A 27,978-nucleotide genomic window follows, 5' to 3' on the forward strand; every position below is an offset into this window, starting at 1 on the left:
GGTGACAAACTAGTAATCCTAACACACAACACGTATTTATGTCAGAAAATACTGTAACATGTAATGAAAATGCACGCATTCACAAGCAGAAGCAAATGTACAAACACAGTAATCGTTTGTTACAATATAGAGAAATTTGAGTCCCAGTACCATTGGGATCGATATATTGGTTTAATTTGCCAGTCTGAATAAGATTCTAAAATTAAGTTTTTGTGTCACAAAAGTCACATTTTGGTTCATTTATCAAATAAATACTATGACAACTTTTTTGTAAGGTATTAATAATGTGACCTATAAATTTTGTTTTAAAAGTATATTTCAGTTTCACTGTGAATAAACTTTATTAAATAAATGTATATTGTAATCTAGCCACAGGGGTTGCAAGCCAGTGACTTCTGTGCCGGTCCCAAGCCCAGAGGCAGAGAAGAAAGCGAACAGTTGCTAGGCTGAGATTGATCTGCAGCTTCAGGTTGATAACCTCGAGATTGAAGCAAAAAAGATGTACAACTACACAGGGTGGATTTGGGACTGGGGAAGCCCACTTCCATATCCAGTGGTCCATTAGCCTCTGTGTCAGCCAGACATGTGAGGCCTATCCAACACCATCTTTGATGTAAGGAAATATATTTCACTAGTGCCGCTATTACAGGAGACAATAGTAGACAGTTATTTTTGGGTGTTTGAGCGTATTGCTCTTTCACTGAAATGGCCAAAAGAAGTGTTGCAGTGTAGGCACGTGGGGAACAAGATGGAAATTTCACGGCCTTAACCTTAGAGGATAGTTTGGATTATAAGAAGGTTAAATTGGCTATACTATGTGCATATTACATGCTTTTATTGATGTATAAAGCTTTTAACAACAGAAATGATCACTCTGCTCATTATCATGAGGCAAAAACCTTGTGAGGAACCAGACTCAGAAGAGGGAAACTCAGACTCTTCCTTTTCTGGATGATACCAGATATTATACAAATGATCTATTGTTAGACTGATCAGTCATAGATAGATAGATAGACAGACGGATGGATGAATGGATGGATAAACGGTTCGTATTACCGGGGCTGGTTTTATATATTTATTTGTACTGCTCGGTTTCTGTAACATGTGACTCTCTTGCGCATGCGTAAACCATGAACGCACATCCAGCCCATTCCGAACAGGAAGCACGGATCCGGTGACCACACGGTAAAAGTTTAGAAACTGTCGGAATGTTGATGTTCATCGTACATAAATATATCTACGTGTAAGGTAAAGAAACACGTTCCGTTCTGCTCTGTTCTGTTTGTTTACCCCGTCACGTGCTTTTGGTGTGTCTTTGTCCGCGACGCCACCGAGTCTCCTGTTTACTGTATGTTGTTGGTGTGTGATGTCTGACTGTTTCAGCCTACATATGATATTAATGATCGTTAATGAACAGAATCTCTGACTTTGTGCAAGTGTACAAAGTGTACAAGATGCTGGTTTGAAACAAAAGTGTATTCACACAAAATATTGATTTAATTTAGATTTTATTCAGCTGCTAACATGAAGCTTTGCATGTTTTGTTGTTGTTTTTGCTTTTTGGTTTAAAGCCCAGGGTTTGTCAAGCTGTTGGACAATTGAACAAGGCCTTTAAACCTTCTTGCTTGCAGGGTTGTTGTATCATAGCTGCCCCTGATCCCAGACTCCAACCTCCTCAGTAGGGATATATGAGGAAAAGAATTCCACTGTGCTGTAATGTATATGTGGTGGTGATAAATTCTTCTTTGGTGCAATTCTATTCTATTTTTTTGTGAAAATCAGTTAAGGTGATTTCTTGAAACTGTGTGAAGAAAGTTTTAGTCTCGTGTGATTCCCACACAGAGTTTAGAAGCGCAAACAGAACAGTGACAAGAACAGATAGACCGGATGAAATCTTACACCTCAGTAGCAGTGTCTTGTAAATTGGTCTGCTCATTTTCTTTAGAAATCGCTTGGATTTTACCTGATATTAATACTGTATCGTTTTGGTTGTTGAAGCATGTATCTTTCATTCCATTTCTGCTTGTGTTAGGCGAGCCGTACTTGCACAAGTTAACAGCACTTAGGTCGAGTTCCACTTAACACAATAATGTATGTCTTGCTTCTTGCTGGACATGTCCTTCTTCTGACCTCTACCACGTAAGGACTTAAAGGGTGACTGGCGTTTGGGGTTGAGGCAGCAAACTCCGAACATACACAGTTCCGACTGGGACCTATGAGGGCATTGATCTATTCAGAATATATATTAACACACTGCTGGACTGATTGTGTAAGATTGTTTATGACCTAGTCTATGACTGTGGTGATATCATTTGTTTTGTCCTGGACATTCATTCTGTTCTGCTCAGCACAAGCACAGCAGAGTGGCGGGGATTCATCACTGCTGTAGAGTTGAAATTGTTGCTGTGTTTCTGCAGATTTTTACATTCACTTTTAACTCCACTGATTGAGCAACTTTACTCCATTTTGTTACACTTATTGTTCAATAATACTGCAAACATTAATAGAGAACACTGAAATTTGAAACTTTAAAGTTTATTCAAGACATTTTTCACACTCACTTCATCTATCCACTGTATTTTTGTCCCTCTGCCACCCAGCAGAAGGTTTTGAGGCATTCCCTAAAATTAAGCACTGCCAGTCTGCTTCTACATCTGGACTATCAGACTTTGTTTTGCCGACACACACAGACACATCCACCAATGTTTATTCTGTTAGTTTTGGATTATTGGTTTAGTATAATTTGGTTCATGTCAGACTCGGATGATACGAGGCTAATGTTTGTTTAACGATTGTTGATGGATTATCCTGTGACTTTTCTCCCCAGAAATATTTTAAGAAGACATCCTGTACTCTGATTTTAGTCTGCTGGAAAGAAGTCTGCTGGGAAGCTACTGGGATTTCTGGGAAGAGCTTTCATCTCAGTTCATTTACACTTGGTAAGGCTTTCTTTAAATAAATAAATACTTTAATTTAATTTTCAAATGAAAATAACTGCTTTAAAACGTGCATAACTGATTGTATATACTGAAAAAAATGTACATTTTGTGTATACTTACAAACGTATTGCAGACATGCCTAATGAAACTGTTTAAATCCACAACATTCTACCATCTAACAAGACAATTTTACATTGTACTTTGTATTCTTATTTTAGCCTCTTCTTAGGAAAGAAGACTGATGTGAGGATTAGAACGAAAGAAAGCTGAGTCTCAGCTCATTTCAGCTCATTTCCACTTGTACTTTCTTTTAAATAAACTTAAATATTTTCAATAACTATTCTAATTACATTTGCTTATTTTATATATTATCTAGGGAGTGTATATTCTAAATGAATAATTCATTTCTATACCAGGTTCATTTTTTTAATGTGATTTAGCTTTAATGACCTTTAATGAAGAAAAACCTTTTAAATAATGCAAATATTAATCAAATTTGAGCATCTTTTTAAAATAGTTAATAGGGTTAGGGAATTACTCAATGTATTGTTACTAAAGGAAATTAAGCTATATTAGATATCAAGACACTAAATGATCAGAAACCGTATATATTTGGAACAGTTTATAAGGTTTTTTTTTTGTGACTGAGGAATGACGGACTTTAAATGTGTTCAGTTAAGGAAAAGCTGCATAAAATACCAATCGTCAACTAAGCTTTGGTGTTTGAAGCCTCTTTTGTGGCTGTATGTAGGATCAATTTATATATGGTTATTTGTTTAATTATTTTAAAAAAATTGACTAAAAATGTTGTTGCTAGTTGCTACCTCAAATTCTATCTAAAATTAGGTGTCTAATTTATTGTTGCTTTTGTATAATGTTTCACTACAGAATGAAATGTCACCGTCTGGTTCTCATGACACTAAAAGCCGTGAAAGACGGATTGGTTCAAAAAATGGCAAGGAGAGAAATCACCTCTGCTCAATGTGTGGGAAAAGTTTCACACGGAAAAGTACTCTCAATGTACACAAACGGATTCACACTGGAGAAAAACCTTATCAATGCACAGACTGCGGGATGCGGTTTAATGATCAGAAAAGTCACAAAATCCATCGCCACATTCACACAGGAGAAAAACCGTATCAGTGCACAGAGTGTGGGAAGAGTTTTATACAACTAGCTGCTTTTAAAGGCCACCAGCGGGTTCATACAGGAGAAAAACCGTATCAGTGTACAGAGTGTGGGAAGAGTTTTTCACAGCTGAATACTCTCAAAGTCCATCAGCGTGTTCACACAGGAGAGAAGCCATATTGGTGCTCAGTGTGTGGGAGGGGTTTTTCAGAACAGAGAAGTCTCAAAGCCCACCAGGTCATTCATACAGGAGAGAAGCCGTATCATTGCACAGAATGTGGAAAGAGTTTTACAGAGCAGAGAGGTCTCAAAGACCATTTGCGCATTCACACAGGAGAGAAGCCGTATCAGTGCACGGAGTGCGGGATGAGATTTACGTTACGTGGTGTTTTTAAAATCCACCAGCGTGTTCACACAAGAGAGAAGCCGTATAAGTGCAACGAGTGTGGGAAGAGTTTTACACACAATAGTGCTTTTAAAACCCACCAGCGCATTCATACAGGAGAGAAGCCGTATCAGTGCAACGAGTGTGGGAAGAGTTTTACACACAATAGTGCTTTTAAAATCCACCAGCGCATTCACACAGGAGAGAAGCCCTATCAGTGCAACGAGTGTGGGAAGAGTTTTACACAACAAGGAGCTTTTAAAATCCACCAGCGCATTCATACAGGAGAGAAACCGTATCAGTGCACGGTGTGTGGAATGAGTTTTGCGTATAAAAGTATTTTTAGAGCCCACCAACACCTTCACACAGCAGAGAAGCCATATCATTGCACGGAATGTGGGATGAGTTTTATATATAAAAGCGTTTTTAAAACCCACCAGCGTGTTCACAATGGAGAGAAACCGTATTGCTGCAAACAGTGTGGGAAAAGTTTTTCAAACCCGTTGAATTACAGAAAACACGAGCGAATTCACACAGGAGAGAAGCCTTATAATTGCTCCCAGTGTGGAAAGACTTTTACTCGAAATAGTCATCTTAAAAGACATCAGCTCACTCACACAAAAGAAAAGACCCCACTGTGATCACATTGTGGAAAAGGTTTTAAACAACAAACTGATGGGATTACTAAATTAGTGAGTCTAATCTGATTTAGCCCCAGCGATTATTACTGATTATACTGAATATATCTTGGCACGCCCAGCTGTCTGTGACTTTGGAATGACGGTGGGATATCATTTGTTTATACCGCACCGAAGCCCATGATATTATTTTTTTCTGTTCGCTGAGCCAAGACACTCTGTAACAAACTTATCAAGCCATCAGTAAAAACATTTACCTGTTTGTATACCTGTAGGTATTGAAAAAGTTTATCCATTCATCTTTGTGGATGTGACACAAAATTATTTACATAAGTATTCCTAAATCAAACTTGTGACATTAGGGATGTCATAAACCTGGTCTGTTCACACTACAATTTGAAACTTTGCAGCAGAAACTGATTCTGATATAAATTGTCTTTCTTCTAAAATCTATAAAGCAACACAAAAGAAATCCTGCTATAAAGGGTACTGTGAATGGACGCGTTTACACTACACGATGATCACATTACTGTTTCAGTGGATAATCTGACCTAGACAGAAGATTTGCACATATCAACTGTTGACATAAACAAAAATAATATCATGTTTTATACCAGAACTGCTTATATTGAGTAGAAATCTGGTACTTTCTACTGTCTTTAAAAAGTGTAATGTAATTAGTCCCCACTCTCAACTGTAACCTAGAAAAGGAGGTATTTCCTTTAAAAAAAAGCTGCTCTTAATGTTTTGTTCTTGTTGGCAAGACACAATGCAGATTGTCCTTGATGTTTAGAGAGAATCATGAAAACCTCCTAGTTTTCTATCATGAACTATGAATATTGAGAAGCACCCTCTACATATGATTCAAATAAACACTACATAGCATGACTGAGTTCTAGTGTGAAATGTGTAATGTCGATAAGTTTCACATTGTCCTCCACTATTTACAAAAAAAACATGTTATTTGTAAATGCCTTAAGTTTTAATCAACATTCTGCAAATAATCTGCAGTAGATAGTATTGTTTATCCAAGGTCCCTGGTTCAATCAGGAGTTTGTGGTTTTCTGTGTGTTCTTTAATCATTAAATTATATTAAACTATTTGTTTTTACATTATATTGTTTGTATGTATTATTTGTATAGTTCAGATTAATTTTATTCATTTAGTCATAATGTGTCCGTACAAACAATTAGATGGATCAAGTAAATTCCTGGCAAATCGTAAATAATGTCCTATTTAACGTTTCTTATTTTTAGTTTCATTAGATATAACCTCATTTTCTCAGTTGAAGTTTCACCATTGTGTCTCTAAAAGCTTTGTTTTAATTTGTTCTCTGATGATCCTGCTCTGTTTCCTAAAATACGAGACAGGAACAAAGCAAAATTTTAGTGTGACTCTTTTACATATAGAGTTAAGTATTAGATGATAATATTTTGCTCTACATATTTTGATAATGGAATAATTCATCCAGTCTCAGAATACATTTTATATCTGTAACTGATCAGATGGTTCAAGATTCATACCCAGTCTCCGATGCCGTGGAAATAGTGGTGCTATCGAAATGTGAAATGCTCTGTTGTTAAAGTGAAAAAAACTATTAAAGGGAAAAAAGGAAACTAAATTTACATATAACTGAGTTGAATAAATGAGCACACCCTTTTATAATTAGTTGTATGATCCTATTCAGAAAAAAACAAACATTAAATGTAATGAACAGATGTAATCATACAATATAAAAGATGCTATTGTTTCCTTAAAGAAATTAGGAATAGCAGGACAGGGTGAGTGGACACGTGCACTGATAACTTGGCCTGGTCATGCTTTGAAGATCTGACATTAAGGGTGAAGCATGATATGCATGATCTGATATTAAGGGTGAAGACTTATCCTCAGTGATGTTTTCTTCTAATTACTGAACTCAATCTTACATTTCTTCAATAAAATCTGAATAATTTTGGCTTGCAGAGGTTTATCTTTAATATTAATAATAATAATTAAAATATTATTATAATAATTATAATTCTTAGAATACAAAAGATTTTAAGAGAGATCTTTATAGGAGAGTGGTAGAGAGAAGATCACAACCTAAATAGAAAATAATGAACATCAACATTTTAAATTTTCTCTTATTCACCAATGATCACCGTTCTACCAATTTTCTTCCTAGGCATGATTGCAGATGTTAGTTTAAGTGTAAAGCTTTTAACAACAGAAATGATCACTCTGCTTATTACCATGAGGCAAAAACCTTATAAGGAACCAGACTCAGGAGAGGGAAACTCAGACACTTCCTTTTCTGGATGATACCAGAGAGTATACTGTTTTTGTTTTTGTTTTTGTTGTTTTAATATAAGATTGTTTCTAAAATTCAGAGGAAGTGTTTTTTTTTTGTTTTTTTTTGGTGCAGATCAATCAAATGATCTATTGTTAGACTGATCAGTCATAGACAGACAGACAGACAGATAGGTGGATGGATGGATGGATGGATAAACGGTTCGTATTACCGGGGCTGGTTTTATATATTTATTTGTACTGCTCAGTTTCTGTAACATGTGACTCTCTTGCGCATGCGTAAACCATGAACGCACATCCAGCGCATTTCGAACAGGAAGCACGGATCCGGTGACCACACGGTAAAAGTTAAGAAACTGTCGGAATGTTGATGTTCATCGTACATAAATATATCTACGTGTAAGGTAAAGAAACACGTTCCGTTCTGCTCTGTTCTGTTTGTTTACCCCGTCACGTGCTTTTGGTGTGTCTTTGTCCGCGACGCCACCGAGTCTCCTGTTTACTGTATGTTGTTGGTGTGTGATGTCTGACTGTTTCAGCCTACATATGATATTAATGATCGTTAATGAACAGAATCTCTGACTTTGTGCAAGTGTACAAAGTGTACAAGATGCTGGTTTGAAACCAAAGTGTATTCACACAAAATATTGATTTAATTTAGAAGTTTTTCAGATACTAACATGAAGCTTTGCATTTTTTTCTTTCTTTTTGGTTTAAAGCCCAGGGTTTGTCAAGCTGTTGGACAATTGAACAAGGCCTTTAAACCGTCCTGCTTCCAGGGGTGTTGTATCATAGCTGCCCCTGATCCCAGACTCCAACCTCCTCAGTAGGGATATACGAGGAAAAGAATTCCACTGTGCTGTAATGTATATGTGGTGGTGATAAATTCTTCTATGGCCCAATTCTATTCTATTTTTTTGTGAAAATCAGTTAAGGTGATTTCTTGAAACTGTGTGAAGAAAGTTTTAGTCTCGTGTGATTCCCACACAGGGTTTAGAAGCGCAAACACAACAGTGACAAGTACAGATAGACCGGATGAAGTCTTACACCTCAGTCGCAGTGTCTTGTAAATTGGTCTGCTCATTTTCTTTAGAAATCGCTTGGATTTTACCTGATATTAATACTGTATCGTTTTGGTTCTTGAAGCATGTATCTTTCATTCCATTTCTGCTTGTGTTAGGCGAGCCGTACTTGCACAAGTTAAACAGCACTTAGGTCGAGTTCCACTTAACACAATAATGTATGTCTTGCTTCTTGCTGGACATGTCCTTCTTCTGACCTCTAACATGTAAGGACTTAAAGGGGTTGGGGCAGCAAACTCATTAAGAACATAGACAGTTCCGACTGGGACCTATGAGGGCATTGATCTATTCAGAATATATATTAACACATTCCTGGACTGATTGTGTAAGATTGTTTATGACCTAGTCTATGACTGTGGTGATATCATTTGTTTTGTCCTGGACATTCATTCTGTTCTGCAAGCAAAAGCACAGCAGAGTGGCGGGGATTCATCACTGCTGTAGAGTTGAAATTGATGCTGCGTTTCTGCAGATTTTTACATTCAATTTTAACTCCACTGATTGAGCAACTTTACTCCACAAACTGTTGAAAATTCTCATTCTGGGTATATTTCAGAAATATTTTAAGAAGACACCCTGTACTTTGATTTTAGTGTGCTGGAAAGAAGACTGCTGGGAAGCTACTGAGATTTCTGGGAAGAGCTTTCATCTCAGGTCATTTACACTTGGTAAGGCTTTCTTTAAATAAATAAATAATTTCATTGAATTTTCAAATGAAAATAACTGCTTTAAAACGTGCATAACAGAGTGTATATACTGAAAAAAAGTGTACATTTTGTGTATACTGTACCAGGTTCAAGGTTTTGTAAATGTCATTTAGGTATAATGTGAAGTAAATATTTAAAAAATAACAAACACATGTAAAAATATAATACAATAAAGCACATATTAATATATCAAATGTATATAACGGAGCGCATTGCAGACATGCATAATGAAACTGTATAAATCCACAACATTCTACCATCTAACAAGACAATTTCACATTGTACCCTGTATTCTTATTTTAGCCTCTTCTTAGGAAAGAAGACTGATGTGAGATTAGAATGAAAGAAAGCTGAGTCTCAGCTCATTTCAGCTCATTTTCACTTGTACTTTCTTTTAAATAAACTAAAAAATATTTTAAATAACTATTCTAATTACATTTTCTTATTTTTATATATTATCTCGGGAGTGTATATTCTAAATGAATAATTCATGTCTATACCAGGTTCCATTTTTTAATGTGATTTAGCTTTAATGACCTTTAATGAAGTAAAACCTTTTAAATGATGCAAATATTAATCAAATTTGAGCATCAGTTTAAAATAGTTAATACGGTTAGGGAATTACTCAATGTTCTATTGGGTATTGTTACTAAAGGAAATTAAGATATATTAGATATCAAGACACTAAACCATCAGAAACCGTATATATGTGGACCAGTTTTTAAGGTTTTGTGACTGAGGAATGACGCACTTTAAATGTGTTCAGTTGAGGTAAAGCTGCACAAAATACTAACCATCAACTAATCTTTAGTTTTTGAAGCCTCTTTGGTGGCTGTATGTAGGATCAATTCATATATGGTTATTTGTTTAATTATTTTTTTTGACTAAAATTGTTGTTGCTACCTAAAACTCTGTCTAAAATTAGGTGTCTAATTTATTGTTGCTTTTGTATAATGTTCCACTACAGAATGAAATGTCACCGTCTGGTTCTCATGACACTAAACGCCGTCAAAGACGGATTGGTGCAAAAAATGGCAATGAGCGAAATCAACTCTGCTCAATATGTGGGAAAAGTTTCAAACGAAAAAGTACTCTCAATGTACACAAACGGATTCACACTGGAGAAAAACCTTATCAGTGCACAGACTGCGGGATGCGGTTTAATAATAAGAATAGTCACGAACTCCATCGCCGCATTCACACAGGAGAAAAACCGTATCAGTGCACAGAGTGTGGGAAGAGTTTTATACAACTAGCTGCTTTTAAAGGCCACCAGCGGGTTCACACAGGAGAAAAACCGTATCAGTGTACAGAGTGTGGGAAGAGTTTTTCACAGATGACTCGTCTCAAAGTCCATCATCGCATTCACACAGGAGAGAAGCCATATTGGTGCTCAGAATGTGGGAGGGGTTTTACAGAGCAGAGAAGTCTCAAAGCCCATTTGCACGTTCACACAGGAGAGAAGCCGTATCACTGCACAGTGTGTTGGATGAGTTTTACACATTATGGTTCTTTTAAAATCCACCAGCGTATTCACACAGGAGAGAAGCCGTATCAGTGCAACGAGTGTGGGAAGAGTTTTACATACAAAGGTGCTTTTAAAATCCACCAGCGCATTCACACTGGAGAGAAGCCGTATCAGTGCAACGAGTGTGGGAAGAGTTTTACACACAATAGTGCTTTTAAAACCCACCAGCGCATTCACACAGGAGAGAAGCCGTATCAGTGCACAGAGTGTGGGAAGAGTTTTACACGACAGGGAGCTTTTAAAACCCACCAGCGCATTCACACAGGAGAGAAGCCGTATCAGTGCACAGAGTGTGGGAAGAGTTTTTCGGAGCAGAAATGTCTTAAAGTCCACCAGCGCATTCATACAGGAGAGAAACCGTATCAGTGCACGGTGTGTGGGATGAGTTTTGCATATAGCAGTGTTTTTAGAGCCCACCAACACATTCACACAGGAGAGAAGCCATATCATTGCACGGAATGTGGGATGAGTTTTGTATATAAAAGCGTTTTTAAAACCCACCAGCGCATTCACTCCGGAGAGAAGCCGTATTACTGCACACAATGTGGAAAGAGTTTTTCAGAACTGACTATTCTAAATGTCCACCAGCTTGTTCACATGGGAGAGAAACGGTATTGCTGCAAACAGTGTGGGAAAAGTTTTTCAGATTGGTCGAATTACAGAACACACGAGCGAATTCACACAGGAGAGAAGCCTTATAATTGCTCCCAGTGTGGAAAGACTTTTACTCGAAATAGTCATCTTAAAAGACATCAGCTCACTCACACAAAAGAAAAGACCCCACTGTGATCACATTGTGGAAAAGGTTTTAAACAACAAACTGATGGGATTACTAAATTAGTGAGTCTAATTTGAGTAGCGCTATTGATTAATACGGATTATACTGAATATATCTTGGCACGCCCAGCTGTCTGTGACTTTGGAATGACGGTGGGATATCATTTGTTTATACCGCACCGAAGCCCATCATATTTTTTTTTACTGTTTGCTGAGCCAAGACACTCTGTAACAAACTTGTCATTTACCTGTTTGTATACCTGTAGGTATAGAAAAGGTTCATCCATTCATCTTTGTGTTTGTGACAAAAAAAATATTTACTTGATTATTCCTAAATCAAACTTGTGACATTAGAGATGTCATAAACCTGGTCTGTTCACACTACAATTTGAAACTTTGCAGCAGAAACTGATTCTGAAATAAATTGTCTTTCTTCTAACATCTGTAAAGCAACACAAAAGAAATCCTGCTATAAATGAATTTGGGTGAATGGGCACGTTTACATTACATGATGATCACATTACTGTTTCAGTGGATAATCTGACCTAGACAGAAGATTTGCACATATCAACTGTTGACATAATCAAAATATAACATAATCAAAATAATGTCATGTTTTATACCAGAACTGCTTATATTGAGTATCCAGTACTTTCTACTGTCTTAAAAAGTGTAATGTTATTAGTCCCCACTCTCAACTGTAACCTAGAAAAGGAGGTATTTTCTTTAAAAAAAAAAATGCTCTTAATGTTTTTTTGTTGGCAAGACACAATGCAGATTGTCCTTGATGTTTAGAGAGAATTTAGAAAACCTCCTAGTTTTCTATCATGAACTATGAATATTGAGAAGCACCCTCTACATATGATTCAAATAAACACTACATAGCATGACTGAGTTCTAGTGTGAAGTGTGTAATGTTGGATAAGTTTCACATTGTCCTCCACTATTTACAAAAAAAGCATATGTTCTTTGTAAATGCCTTAAGTTTTAATCAACATTCTGCAAATAAACTGCAGTAGATAGTATTGTTTATCCAAGGTCCCTGGTTCAATCAGGAGTTTGTGGTTTTCTGTGTGTTCTTTAATCATTAAATTATAATAAACAATTTGTTTTTACATTATATTGTTTGTATATATTATTTGTATAGTTCAGATTAATTTTATTCATTTAGTCATAATGTGTCCGTACAAACAATTAGATGGATCAAGTAAATTCCTGGCAAATCGTAAATAATGTCCTATTTAACGTTTCTTATTTTTAGTTTCATTAGATATAACCTCATTTTCTCAGTTGAAGTTTCACCATTGTGTCTCTAAAAGCTTTGTTTTAATTTGTTCTCTGATGATCTTGCTCTGTTTCCTAAAATACGAGACAGGAACAAAGCAAAATTTTAGTGTGACTCTTTTACATATAGAGTTAAGTATTAGATGATAATATTTTACTCTACATATTTTGATAATGGAATAATGCATCCAGTCTCAGAATACATTGTATATCTGTAACTGATCAGATGGTTCAAGATTCACACCCAGTCTCAGATGCCGTGGAAATAGTGGTGCTATCGAAATGTGAAATGCTCTGTTGTTAAAGTGAAAAAAACTATTAAAGGGAAAAAAGGAAACTAAATTTACATATAACTGAGTTGAATAAATGAGCACACCCTTTTATAATTAGGGGTATGATCCTATTCAGAATGAACCAAACATTCAATGTAATGAACAGATGTAATCATACAATATAAAAGATGCTATTGTTTCCTTAAAGAAATTATTTTATAGCAGGACAGGGTGAGTGGACACGTGCACTGATAACTTGGCCTGGTCATGCTTTGAAGATCTGACATTAAGGGTGAAGCATGATATGCATGATCTGATATTAAGGGTGAAGACTTATCCTCAGTGATGTTTTCTTCTAATTACTGAACTCAATCTTACATTTCTTCAATAAAATCTGAATAATTTTGGCTTGCAGAGGTTTATCTTTAATATTAACAATAATAATTAAAATATTATTATAATAATTATAATTCTTAGAATACAAAAGATTTTAAGAGAGATCTTTATAGGAGAGTGGTAGAGAGAAGATCACAACCTAAATAGAAAATAATGAACATCAACATTTTAAATTTTCTCTTATTCACCAATGATCACCATTCTACCAATTTTCTTCTTAGGCATGATTGCAGATTTTAGTTTAAGTGTAAAGCTTTTAACAACAGAAATGATCACTCTGCTTATTACCATGAGGCAAAAACCTTATAAGGAACCAGACTCAGAAGAGGGAAACTCAGACTCTTACTTTTCTGGATGATACCAGAGAGTATACTGTTTTTTTTTATTTATTTATTTGTACTGCTCAGTTTCTGTAACATGTGACTCTCTTGCGCATGCGTAAACCATGAACGCACATCCAGCCCATTCCGAACAGGAAGCACGGATCCGGTGACCACACGGTAAAAGTTAAGAAACTGTCGGAATGTTGATGTTCATCGTACATAAATATATCTACGTGTAAGGTAAAGAAACACGTTCCGTTCTGCTCTGTTCTGTTTGTTTACCCCGTCACGTGCTTTTGGTGTGTCTTTGTCCGCGACGCCACCGAGTCTCCTGTTTACTGTATGTTGTTGGTGTGTGATGTCTGACTGTTTCAGCCTACATATGATATTAATGATCGTTAATGAACAGAATCTCTGACTTTGTGCAAGTGTACAAAGTGTACAAGATGCTGGTTTGAAACTAAAGTGTATTCACACAAAATATTGATTTAATTTGGATTTTATTCAGCTGCTAACATGAAGCTTTGCATGTTTTGTTGTTGTTTTTGCTTTTTGGTTTAAAGCCCAGGGTTTGTCAAGCTGTTGGACAATTGAACAAGGCCTTTAAACCTTCTTGCTTGCAGGGTTGTTGTATCATAGCTGCCCCTGATCCCAGACTCCAACCTCCTCAGTAGGGATATACGAGGAAAAGAATTCCACTGTGCTGTAATGTATATGTGGTGGTGATAAATTCTTCTTTGGTGCAATTCTATTCAATTTTTTGTGAAAATCAGTTAAGGTGATTTCTTGAAACTGTGTGAAGAAAGTTTTAGTCTCGTGTGATTCCCACACAGAGTTTAGAAGCGCAAACACAACAGTGACAAGGACAGATAGACCGGATGAAATCTTACACCTCAGTAGCAGTGTCTTGTAAATTGGTCTGCTCATTTTCTTTAGAAATCGCTTGGATTTTACCTGATATTAATACTGTATCGTTTTGGTTGTTGAAGCATGTATCTTTCATTCCATTTCTGCTTGTGTTAGGCGAGCCGTACTTGCACAAGTTAACAGCACTTAGGTCGAGTTCCACTTAACACAATAATGTACGTCTTGCTTCTTGCTGGACATGTTCTTCTTCTGACCTCTAACATGTAAGGATTTAAAGGGGTTGGGGCAGCAAACTCATTAAGAACATAGACAGTTCCCACTGGGACCTACAAGGGTGTTGATCTATTCAGAATATATATTAGCACACTCCTGGACTGATTGTGTAAGATTGTTTATGACCTTGTCTATGACTGTGGTGATATCATTTGTTTTGTCCCGGACATTCATTCTGTTCTGTTCTGCACAGCACAACACAGCAGAGTGGCGGGGATTCATCACTGCTGTAGAGTTGAAATTGTCGCTGCGTTTCTGCAGATTTTTACATTAAATTTTGACTCTAATTTTAACTGATTGAGCAACTTTACTCCACAAAATGTTGAAAATACTCTTTCTGGGTCAAAATAACTTTACTCTGAAATATTAACACCCGATTTTTTTACTGTGTTGCACTGAATCATTAGATACTAGTGTTAGTATCTTGGCTAATGTTTTAGTCCTATTCACTGTGGGCAAATGTTCACAGAAAGGGAAAAAAAATTCCTGAGTATATGTTTAACAATCTACTCTGTTCCCCTACTAGCAGGAATATGGTTGTAAGTGCACTATTAATTATGATGCCATCTACTTTTTATTACTGATTTATGTTGTTCTTAAATGCTGTCATTATACTTACTCTTCAATATTACCTAATTTGATTGGGCTGGGTAAATTAGTTTAAATGATAACATTTTGTTACACTTAATGTTCGATAATACTGCAAACATTAAAGTTTATTCAAGACATTTTTCACACTCACTTCATCTATCGACTGTATTTTTGTCCATCTGCCACCCAGCAGAAGGTTTTGAAGCATTCCCTAAAGTTAAGCACTGCCAGTCTGCATCTACATCTAGACTATCAGACTTTGTTCTGCCCTCACACACACAGACACATCCACCAATGTTTATACTGTTAGTTTTGGATTAGTGGTTTAGTATAATTTGGTTCATGTGATGTCAGACTCGGATGATACGAGGCTAATGGGTGTTTAAACGATTGTTGATGGATTATCCTGTGACTTTTCTCCCCAGAAATATTTTAAGAAGACACCCTGTACTCTGATTTTAGTCTGCTGGGAAGCTACTGGTATTTCTGGGAAGAGCTTTCATCTCAGTTCATTTACACTTGGTAAGGCTTTCTTTAAATAAATAAATAATTTAGTTATTTCATTGCTTTAAAACGTGCATAACTGAGTGTATATACTGAAAAAAGTGTACATTTTGTGTATACTGTACCAGGTTCAAGGTTTTGTAAATGTGATTTAGGTATAATGTGAAGTAAATATTTAAAAAGTAATGAACACATGTAAAAATATAATACAATAAAGCACATTAATATATCAAATGTATATAACAGAGCACATTGCAGACATGCATAATGAAACTGTTTAAATCCACAACATTCTACCATCTAACAAGACAATTTTACATTGTACCCTGTATTCTTATTTTAGCCTCTTCCTAGGAAAGAAGACTGATGTGAGATTAGAATGAAAGAAAGCTGAGTCTCAGCTCATTTCAGCTCATTTCCGCTTGTACTTTCTTTTAAATAAACTAAAAATATTTTCAATAACTATTCTAATTACATTTGCTTATTTTATATATTATCTAAGGAGTGTATATTCTAAATGAATAATTCATGTCTATACCAGGTTCCATTTTTTAATGTGATTTAGCTTTAATGACCTTTAATGAAGTAAAACCTTTTAAATGATGCAAATATTAATCAAATTTGAGCATCAGTTTAAAATAGTTAATTGGATTAGGGAATTACTCGATGTTCTATTGGGTATTGTTACTAAAGGAAATTAAGCTATATTAGATATCAAGACACTAAACCATCAGAAACCGTATATATTTGGACCAGTTTTTAAGGTTTTGTGACTGAGGAATGACGCACTTTAAATGTGTTCAGTTGAGGTAAAGCTGCACAAAATACTAACCATCAACTAATCTTTAGTTTTTGAAGCCTCTTTTGTGGCTGTATGTAGGATCAATTCATATATGGTTATTTGTTTAATTATTTTTTTTTACTAAAATTGTTGTTGCTACCTAAAACTCTGTCTAAAATTAGGTGTCTAATTTATTGTTGCTTTTGTATAATGTTCCACTACAGAATGAAATGTCACCGTCTGGTTCTCATGACACTAAACGCCGTCAAAGACGGATTGGTGCAAAAAATGGCAATGAGCGAAATCAACTCTGCTCAATATGTGGGAAAAGTTTCAAACGGAAAAGTACTCTCAATGTACACAAACGGATTCACACTGGAGAAAAACCTTATCAGTGCACAGACTGCGGGATGCGGTTTAATAATAAGAAAAGTCACGAACTCCATCGGTTTAATAATAAGAAAAGTCACGAACTCCATCGCCGCATTCACACAGGAGAAAAACCGTATCAGTGCACAGAGTGTGGGAAGAGTTTTATACAACTAGCTGCTTTTAAAGGCCACCAGCGGGTTCACACAGGAGAGAAGCCACATCAGTGTACAGAGTGTGGGAAGAGTTTTTCACAGATGAATCGTCTCAAAGTCCACCAGCGTGTTCACACAGGAGAGAAGCCGTATTGGTGCTCAGAATGTGGGAGGGGTTTTACAGAGCAGAGAAGTCTCAAAGCCCATTTGCACATTCACACAGGAGAGAAGCCGTATCACTGCACAGTGTGTTGGATGAGTTTTACACATTATGGTTCTTTTAAAATCCACCAGCGTATTCACACAGGAGAGAAGCCGTATCAGTGCAACGAGTGTGGGAAGAGTTTTACATACAAAGGTGCTTTTAAAATCCACCAGCGCATTCACACTGGAGAGAAGCCGTATCAGTGCAACGAGTGTGGGAAGAGTTTTACACACAATAGTGCTTTTAAAACCCACCAGCGCATTCACACAGGAGAGAAGCCGTATCAGTGCACAGAGTGTGGGAAGAGTTTTACACAACAAGGATCTTTCAAAAACCACCAGCGCATTCACACAGGAGAGAAGCCGTATCAGTGCACAGAGTGTGGGAAGAGTTTTACACATCATAGTTCTTTTAAAACCCACCAGCACGTTCACACAGCAGAGAAGCCATATCATTGCACGGAATGTGGGCTTAGTTTTAAATATAAAAGTGTTTTTAAAACCCACCAGCGCATTCACACCGGAGAGAAGCCGTATTACTGCACACAATGTGGAAAGAGTTTTTCAGAACTGACTATTCTAAATGTCCACCAGCTTGTTCACATGGGAGAGAAACGGTATTGCTGCAAACAGTGTGGGAAAAGTTTTTCAGATTGGTCGAATTACAGAACACACGAGCGAATTCACACAGGAGAGAAGCCTTATAACTGCTCCCAGTGTGGAAAGACTTTTACTCGAAATAGTCATCTTAAAAGACATCAGCTCACTCACACAAAAGAAAAGACCCCACTGTGATCACATTGTGGAAAAGGTTTTAAACAACAAACTAGTTTTCAAACACACCAGCACATTCAGTGTAATTTGATTAGCGCTAGCGATTATTACTGATTACACTGAATATATCTTGGCTCGCCAAGCTGTCTATGACTTTGGAATGACGGTGGGATATCGTTTGTTTATACCGCTCCGTAGCCCATGATATTTTTTTTTATGTTTGCTGAATACTCTCAACGTCCATCAGCGTGTTCTTTCTTTAAACAAACAAATAAATACTGTACATTTCAAAAAATAAATAATTATTCCAAATTTTATTAATGTCATTTAGATTTAATATGGAGTCAAATTTTAAAAGTAGCAAATATTGATATAATAAATGTACAGAAAAATGGATAATCATTAATCAGCACATCATGGCACTGACAGTAATGATTCTCTATTCACAATGTTTTATATTATTGCAAGACAATTTGAGCATGTTTTTAGGTTAATAGGTTAAAAAATGTTAATAGGGTTAGTAACATGCCATTGGATAGTTTGCTAAAGGAAATTTAGTGATGTGATCTAGATATCTATATAAAGATATACCAGTTTTTTTTTAAGTATTTGTTAATGATGTATATTTTAAGCATTAAGCATTGAGATTCCAAAACAAACCCTAACAAGTTATATTTGGATGGAATGAACACCTTTAGTGACATATACATGAATTAAATTAAGTTTTATAGTTTCACAAACAATTTATTCATACTTTACCATGTGTTTATTCATACATCAAGGATCAACATCACAATGTGCTTTCATGGACTTCTCTGTGTGTCAAACTAGGGAGAGAGAGAACAGGAGACATGTCCTTACCATAAACATTCCTACCACAAATGTTCCTGCCATTTTTTCTCATATTTTATATACTTTTTATTTATCTACCGCCTTTTGGTTTTATTTTTAACGTCTAATTGCATTCCTTTTATGTTTGAATATCGGACAGATGCAAAAAGCATTTCACCTCATGTCGTACTTTGTATGTATGTGTATGTGACAAATAAGATTTGTATTGATTTGAGACATGTTCCTTCCATAAACATTCCATGTGTTTAAAGGGATGGGAACTTTAGGGGAGTGTGGGTGCATGTGCTTGATAAGATCTGACTTTAACTAAGGTGACTGAGAGGTCACATAAACACAAGCACACACATACCAACACACACATACCAGACTACACAAGCACACACCTTGGGTATAAAAGGAAGAGTTGAATCACTAAACTTTGCCTTTTCACTGTGTAGACTCGGTGTTCTGCACTGTATGGAAGACGCCTTTTGCTGCAGCAAAATAAATATAATTTTTGCTCCTTTGCTTTTACCACCAACTCTGAGTCTGACTGTGTTTTTTTTTTATGTAGATCAAAACAGCCACCACACCTGGCACATATGAGGGACTCCACTGTCATGAAAAAGGCAGTGTTGCCTCTCTTATGGCTTTGGACAGTTTGGCCCGTGCTGTTCTTAAGGCCGTCTTTGCACCTGCTCTGAAGGCTAAGTCTTTAATTTAATTTTAACTTTAATTTTAAATTCAACAGCGCACGCACCAGCGCAGTCATCCACGGCTTCTGGCTGGTGATGGTCTTGGAGACATACAGCTCATCAATGCACTTGGCGATGTAGCTGGTAGGCCATGTACTCTTCCAAATTAATGAAGTCGCCATTGGTTCTCTGAAGATGTTCCAGTCAGTGCATTCAAAACAGTCCTGCAGAGCAGAGGTGGCTCCTGTTGGCCATGTATTCAGCTACTTCAGAACCGGTTTAAAGCGTCTGACAAGTGGTTTGTATGCTGGAATTAGCACAACACAACACACGCCGGGGAAAAGTCCATGTGAATTACTGTCGGAAATAAAATGGCCTGCATCTAACAGTCACAAACTCCACTAGCGATGTGCAGTAAAAAGAAACAAGCACAGAGTTCTTAAACTATTGTGTGTTGAAGTAAAAACACACTAACACAGCGAGACTTACTGCACAGAGCTGCATTCATGTTTGCACAAAACGAGGTGAGCCCGTCTAGCTGAGTGCTGGTGTCCAGAACTCTGTCACTGAGCCACGTCTTTGTGAAAACAAAGACACAGCAGTCTCTGTGTTGAAGTAGAATGTAGTCTATTTTATTGTCCAAGTAGCAAACATTTGAAAGTAGGATGGACAGGAAAAGACTGACTGAAAAGACAAACCTGCACATTGACAGGGTCAGAGCTCACGTGGGCTGGACTGCAAATTTTCTTGGACTTTTAGCAGAGTTTGTTTAACTTTTTCTGACAGACATGTTTGTTTTTTGTGCTTTCTCAGATTCAGTGTTTCTCTTATTACATTGAAATGAAAAAACAGATGCTAAGAGTGATAAAGAGTGGATCACTGGAGACCATTGGAGTGTCTCTTCCCTCTATCATGGACACTTGCACCACACGCTGCATCCGCAAAGCCAACAGCAGTGTGGATGTCCTCACAAACCCCTCACACAGACTCCACCCTTCTGCTGTCTGGAAAAAGGTACCGAAACATTCGGGCCCTCACGACCAGACTGTGTAGCAGTTTCTTCCCACAAGCCATCAGACTTCTCAAGAACTGAACTGGGGTCTGATTTATAAAACTGTGCGTAGGATCCCTACTAAATGTTTACGCACGCCCAAAAGCCAAAAATGGCGTACGCCAGAAAAAATTTTGATTTATAAAACTGTGCGTACGCACACCTGTAAGCAATGTTCCCTTTATAAATCACAGATCACCCGCAGATGTGCGTACATGAACCAGCCTCAAATCCCGCCCTGTACACACCCATTTTTAACCATAAATAGTCAATGCGAATCACTGCGCGTGCACGAGAGTGGACCTCGTTATAATGAGTTTCCTCTGCGTTCTCTGTGTTTAAAAATGTGGTGAAGAGCTAACGTCTCAGGGGTAGCCACTGTCGCCTGCAGGTCATAATTATATTTTTTATATAGCAACATATAAGCAACATTGTTATAATTATGGGGGGCACGGTGGCTTAGTGGGTTGCACGTTCGCCTCACACCTCCAGGGTCGGGGTTCGATTCCTGCCTCCGCCTTGTGCGTGCGGAGTTTGCATGTTCTCCCCGTGCCTCGGGGGTTTCCTCTGGGTACTCCAGTTTCCTCCCCCAGTCCAAAGACATGCATGGTAGGTTGATTGGCATCTCTGGGGAAAAATTGTTCGTAGTGTGTGAGTGAATGAGTGTGTGTGTGCCCTGCGATGGGTTGGCACTGCATCCAGGGTGTATCCTGCCTTGATGCCCGATGATGCCTGAGATAGGCACAGGCTCCCCGTGACCTGAGGTAGTTTGGATAAAGCGGGAGTGAGTGTGTGTGTGTGTGTGTGTGTGTGTGTGTGTGTGTGTGTGTGTGCCCTGTGATGGGTTGGCACTGCATCCAGGGTGTATCCTGCCTTGATGCCCGATGATGCCTGAGATAGGCACAGGCTCCCCGTGACCTGAGGTAGTTCGGATAAAGCGGTAGAAAGTAAGTAAGTAAGTGAGTGAGTGAGTGAGATAATTATGTTAAAACAAAATGTTACATTTTCTACTTTTTAATATTGTTAAACTCACCAAGAAGCCATCCATCACATACTGCGCCTGCATTTAGTCTGTTCTTTACACTGTTATGTGTCAAGATAAAGGAATCATGTGTTGAACCAGGCCAGTGTGCCACAATGTTTGTGAGGGTCATGTTGGAGTCACATATGATTTGCACATTATTAGAATGCACATGCTTTCTGTTAACATAAGCAAATTCATTTTCAGATGGTGCCCTTATAGCAACATGAGCACAGTCAATTGTGCAGATTACATTTGGGAAACCAGACATTGCTGCAAATTGCATTTTAATTTCAGGCTGTTCGCGCACAGTGTAGGGGAACCTGATGTATCGTCTACCCATGTTAAGTATACCATTCAAAACGACAGTTATTATGGCACTCAGGGATGCTGTGATATACCAGGACCTATAGGGTGAGATGACAGATTCCAATAAAATTATTTCATATACAAAAAGGTCTTAGACACAAAGTTGAGGATTACTTATAGTTTTTTTTAATATAAATAATTTACCTGTCTGCCAATTCCCGCTGAACACACCGTGAACACACACCCGGAGCAGTGGGCAGCCATTTTTATGCTGCGGCGCCCGGGGAGCAGTTGGGGGGGTCGGTGCCTTGCTCAAGGGCACCTCAGTCATGGCCAGCCCGAGACTCGAACCCACAACCTTAGGATTACGAGTCAGACTCTCTAACCATTAGGCCATGACTTGCCCCAATATATGTATATATATAGCTAAAAAAACAATCGGCACAAATAACACTGTTGGATTTAATCTTCATGATAATGTGGATATAACGTATGAAATGGAGTGAAAATTAAATGTCATTAATTCTTATAATCGTTCATCTCACATGAATTTTCTACAATCTAACTTCAGTTCACGACCTCACCATCTGTGTCGCCAATTCCCGTTGTCTCCAGTATGTGCGTACGCACGTCTCAAAGTTTGCTTATAGGTGCGCACATTTTCCCGTCAAGTTTGTTTTTTATAGATCACAACCTTTGCGCGAAAACTGGCATCCGCACGTTTCCAGCCCCGTTTTGTGCGTACGCACGCTTTATAAATGAGACCCCTGAATTATACTGAGCACAACACGCGCTGTTTCTTTTTATTGTCTTTTGTGTAAGTAGTCTTTTTTGTATTTTCTTGTAACTTTTTGTCTGCACTGTCTTTTGTGGTGCACCGTCTTGTCTGTCCTGCACTGTTTGCACCAGGTTGCACAGATGCACGTAATGTATCTAGGACTAACCTACTAAGTCCTTATGTCTTTGTGTTATGTAACACCATGATTCTGGAGAAACGTTGTCTCCTTTCACTGTGTACTGCAACAGCTATATATGGTTGAAATGACAATAAAAGATTCTTGACTTGACTTGAGTTTATAGCTGCTTTAATTTAATCAACAATAGAAACTAATTGTTCCAAAACAATAAATTTAATATAAACAAATTAAAATTATGCAGTAAAAATGTGCCATTTAAAATGATAGCATGGGGTATGAATTTTTTTTTTTACGCCCTGTTTATCAAAACACACACACTATTGACACATGAATGAATAGATTGGATGGTCAAACACAAGGACAGAGTTCATCTCAATCACACACACCTTCCATTCTGCTTAATTTATAATGCAGATGATTTAAATTATGATTCAGTGCCATGGTAGCACGTGCATATACACATTTTTAAAAACGGTTTGTATTAAAGGGGCTTGTTTTATATATTTCTTTGTACTGCTCAGTTTCTGTAACATGTGACTCTCTTGCGCATGCGTAAACCATGAACGCACATCCAGGGCATTTCGAACAGGAAGCACGGATCCGGTGACCACACGGTAAAAGTTTAGAAACTGTCGGAATGTTGATATTCATCGTACATAAATATATCTACGTGTAAGGTAAAGAAACACGTTCCGTTCTGCTCTGTTCTGTTTGTTTACCCCGTCACGTGCTTTTGGTGTGTCTTTGTCCGCGACGCCACCGAGTCTCCTGTTTACTGTATGTTGTTGGTGTGTGATGTCCGTTTCCTGTTTCCGACAGGCCCAAGACTTTGTTTTGTTGGTTTATTTATTTAGTAACCAGTTTAGTCTCCTGATCCTGGTTTGTTACTGAGCTGCTGTTTGCCTCGTTTAATAAAACGAGGCAAACGTTTAAAAAATAATATATTTTTTTTTTTGCTGTTTGCTGAGTTTATTTATATATTAGCTTCTCCAAAATAGCTTGAACGGCACATGTTGAAACCCCAGTCTGCTTTGACATCTTTGCCAGTGAGAGAGAGACCTTGCTGATGCAGTATAATTACATTGGGTCTTGTTGCTGTGCTCAGTCTTGCTATGTTTATGCTGTGACATGAACCTGTCTTCCATGACATCACCTTAGTAGCAGAACCTTTGGCTCTTCCTAAACCTACATTGGATCATATCTTTTAATTACTGACTGTTTCAGAATGCTACAACAGAATCTCTGTGCAAATGTCCAAAGTGTGCAAGATGCTGGTTTGAAACCTGGTCCTGTATTTTTGTCCCTCTGCCACCCAGCAGAAGGTTTTGAAGCATTCCCTAAAGTTAAGCACTGCCAGTCTGCATCTACATCTAGACTATCAGACTTTGTTCTGCCCGCACACACAGACACATCCACCAATGTTTATACTGTTAGTTTTGGATTATTGGTTTAGTATAATTTGGTTCATGTGATGTCAGACTCGGATCAACGATTGTTGATGGATTATCCTGTGACTTTTCTCCCCCAGAAATATTTTAAGGAGACATCCTGTACTCTGATTTTAGTCTGCTGAAAAGAGAACTGCAGGGAAGCTACTGGGATTTCTGGGAAGAGCTTTCATCTCAGTTCATTTACACTTGGTAAGGTTTTCTTTAAATAAATAAATATTTTCATTAAATTTCAAAATGAAAATAAATTCAAATGAAAATAATTGCTTTAAATGGTGCATAACTGAGTGTATATACTGAAAAAAGTGTACATTTTGTATATACTTACACATTTATTGCAGACATGCCTAATGAAACTGTTTAAATCCACAACATTCTACCATTTAACAAGACAATTTTAGATTGTACCCTGTACTCTTATTTTAGCCTCTTCTTAGGAAAGAAGACTGATGTGAGGATTAGAATGAAAGAAAGCTGAGTCTCAGCTCATTTCCACTTGTACTTTCATTTAAATTAAGTAAAAAATATTTTCAATAGCTATTCTAATTACATTTGCTTATTTTATATATTATCTAAGGAGTGTATATTTTAAATGAATAATTCATGTCTATACCAGGTTCCAATTTTTTAATGTGATTTAGCTTTAATGAACTTTAATGAAGTACAACCTTTTAAATAATGCAAATATTAATCAAATTTGAGCATCAGTTTAAAATAGTTAATAGGGTTAGGGAATTACTCAATGTTCTATTGGGTATTGTTACTAAAGGAAATTTAAGCTATATTAGATATCAAGACACTAAACCATCAGAAACCGTATATATTTGGACCAGTTTTTAAGGTTTTGTGACTGAGGAATGACACACTTTAAATGTGTTCAGTTGAGGTAAAGCTGCACAAAATACTAACCATCAACTAATCTTTAGTTTTTGAAGCCTCTTTGGTGGCTGTATGTAGGATCAATTTATATATGGTTATTTGTTTATTTTTTTGACTAAAATTGTTGTTGCTACCTAAAACTCTGTCTAAAATTAGGTGTCTAATTTATTGTTGCTTTTGTATAATTTTCCACTACAGAATGAAATGTCACCGTCTGGTTCTCATGACACTAAACGCCGTGAAAGACGGATTGGTGCAAAAAATGGCAAGGAGAGAAATCACCTCTGCTCAATGTGTGGGAAAAGTTTCACACGAAAAAGTACTCTCAATGTACATAAACGGATTCATACTGGAGAAAAACCTTATCAGTGCACAGACTGCGGGATGCGGTTTAATGATCAGAAAGCTCACAAACTACATTGCCGCATTCACACAGGAGAAAAACCGTATCAGTGCACAGAGTGTGGGAAGAGTTTTATACAACGAACTGCTTTTAAAGGCCACCAGCGGGTTCATACAGGAGAGAAGCCACATCAGTGTACAGAGTGTGGGAAGAGTTTTTCACAGCTGAATACTCTCAAAGTCCATCAGCGTGTTCACACAGGAGAGAAGCCATATTGGTGCTCAGTGTGTGGGAGGGGTTTTTCAGAACAGAGAAGTCTCAAAGCCCACCAGCTCATTCACACGGGGGAGAAGCCACATCAGTGCACAGAATGTGGAAAGAGTTTTACAGAGCAGAGGAGTCTCAAAGCCCATTTGCGCATTCACACAGGAGAGAAGCCGTATCAGTGCACGGAGTGCGGGATGAGTTTTACGTTACGTGGTGTTTTTAAAATCCACCAGCGTATTCACACAGGAGAGAAGCCGTATAAGTGCAACGAGTGTGGGAAGAGTTTTACACACAACAGTGCTTTTAAAACCCACCAGCGCATTCACACAGGAGAGAAGCCGTATCAGTGCAACGAGTGTGGGAAGAGTTTTACACAACAAGGAGCTTTTAAAAACCACCAGCGCATTCACACAGGAGAGAAGCCGTATCAGTGCACAGAGTGTGGGAAGAGTTTTTCGGAGCAGAAAAGTCTTAAAGTCCACCAGCGCATTCATACAGGAGAGAAACCGTATCAGTGCACGGTGTGTGGAATGAGTTTTGCATATAAAAGTGTTTTTAGAGCCCACCAACACATTCATACAGGAGAGAAGCCATATCATTGCACGGAATGTGGGATGAGTTTTATATATAAAAGCGTTTTTAAAACCCACCAGCGCATTCACACCGGAGAGAAGCCGTATTACTGCACACAATGTGGAAAGAGTTTTTCAGAACTGACTATTCTAAATGTCCACCAGCTTGTTCACATGGGAGAGAAACCGTATTGCTGCAAACAGTGTGGGAAAAGTTTTTCAAATCTGTCGAATTACAGAAAACACGAGCGAATTCACACAGGAGAGAAGCCTTATAATTGCTCCCAGTGTGGAAAGACTTTTACTCGAAATAGTCATCTTAAAAGACATCAGCTCACTCACACAAAAGAAAAGACCCCACTGTGATCACATTGTGGAAAAGGTTTTAAACAACAAACTGATGGGATTACTAAATTAGTGAGTCTAATCTGATTTAGTCCCAGCGATTATTACTGATTATACTGAATATATCTTGGCACGCCCAGCTGTCTGTGACTTTGGAATGACGGTGGGATATCATTTGTTTATACCGCACCGAAGCCCATGATATTATTTTTTTCTGTTCGCTGAGCCAAGACACTCTGTAACAAACTTGTCATTTACCTGTTTGTATACCTGTAGGTATAGAAAAGGTTTATGCATTCATCTTTGTGTTTGTGACAAAAAATTATTTACTTGATTATTCCTAAATCAAACTTGTGACATTAGGGATGTGAAACCTTGTCTGTTCACACAGCAGAACCTGATTCTGAAATAACTTGTCTTTCTTCTAACATCTGTAAAGCAACACGAAAGAAATCCTGCTATAAATGTATTTGGGTATTGTGAATGGGCTCGTTTACATTACATGATGATCACATTACAGTTTCAGTGGATAATCTGACCTAGACAGAAGATTTGCACATATCAACTGTTGACATAATCAAAATATAACATAATCAAAATAATGTCATGTTTTATACCAGAACTGCTTATATTGAGTATCCAGTACTTTCTACTGTCTTTAAAAAGTGTAATGTAATTAGTCCCCACTCTCAACTGTAACCTAGAAAAGGAGGTATTTTCTTTAAAAAAAAATGCTCTTAATGTTTTTTTTGTTGGCAAGACACAATGCAGATTGTCCTTGATGTTTAGAGAGAATTTAGAAAACCTCCTAGTTTTCCATCATGAACTATGAATATTGAGAAGCACCCTCTACATATGATTCAAATAAACACTACATAGCATGACTGAGTTCTAGTGTGAAGTGTGTAATGTTGGATAAGTTTCACATTGTCCTCCACTATTTACAAAAAAAAACATATGTTCTTTGTAAATGCCTTAAGTTTTAATCAACATTCTGCAAATAAGCTGCAGTAGATAGATGTTACATTATA

General features: G+C 37.3%; 2 protein-coding genes across 16 annotated transcripts in view; both read left to right on the forward strand.

The window, feature by feature from the left end:
- Positions 1-19,641, forward strand: part of LOC113662826 (zinc finger protein 850-like) — a 41,279-nt gene extending 21,638 nt beyond the window's left edge. Inside the window, exons 3-6 of one of the 10 annotated variants that reach the window (XM_047812564.1) lie at positions 2,828-2,939; positions 9,021-9,132; positions 10,139-11,504; positions 18,307-19,641. In XM_047812564.1, the coding sequence (XP_047668520.1) occupies positions 10,145-11,488 (1,344 nt within the window). In that variant the 5' untranslated portion in view covers positions 2,828-2,939; positions 9,021-9,132; positions 10,139-10,144 and the 3' untranslated portion in view covers positions 11,489-11,504; positions 18,307-19,641. Of the gene's footprint in view, positions 1-1,050; positions 1,249-2,827; positions 2,940-3,827; positions 6,206-7,632; positions 7,787-9,020; positions 9,133-10,138; positions 12,597-18,306 lie in introns of those variants that run through there. The other 9 variants (XM_047812569.1, XM_047812560.1, XM_047812568.1 and 6 more) reach the window with 9 other exon arrangements.
- Positions 1,165-27,836, forward strand: LOC113662795 (gastrula zinc finger protein XlCGF26.1-like). Of its 6 annotated transcripts, none has more exons than XM_047812558.1 (5): positions 13,849-13,991; positions 15,908-16,004; positions 16,992-17,199; positions 17,233-18,306; positions 26,985-27,836. In XM_047812558.1, the coding sequence occupies exons 3-4, from the start codon at positions 16,998-17,000 to the stop codon at positions 18,288-18,290; spliced, it is 1,260 nt and encodes a 419-aa protein (XP_047668514.1). In that variant the 5' UTR covers positions 13,849-13,991; positions 15,908-16,004; positions 16,992-16,997; the 3' UTR covers positions 18,291-18,306; positions 26,985-27,836. The 6 variants fall into 6 exon arrangements, with proteins under 6 accessions (XP_027033740.1, XP_047668514.1, XP_047668515.1 ...); XM_047812559.1 differs by having other exon boundaries at positions 17,233-18,256; positions 25,843-27,836; XM_027177939.2 differs by lacking the exons at positions 13,849-13,991; positions 15,908-16,004; positions 16,992-17,199; positions 17,233-18,306 and adding exons at positions 1,165-1,248; positions 24,622-24,733 and having other exon boundaries at positions 25,619-27,836.
- The last annotated feature ends 142 nt before the right edge of the window (positions 27,837-27,978 follow it).

The sequence above is a fragment of the Tachysurus fulvidraco genome, chromosome 4, assembly GCF_022655615.1.
Source record: "Tachysurus fulvidraco isolate hzauxx_2018 chromosome 4, HZAU_PFXX_2.0, whole genome shotgun sequence".
Lineage (NCBI taxonomy): Eukaryota > Metazoa > Chordata > Actinopteri > Siluriformes > Bagridae > Tachysurus > Tachysurus fulvidraco.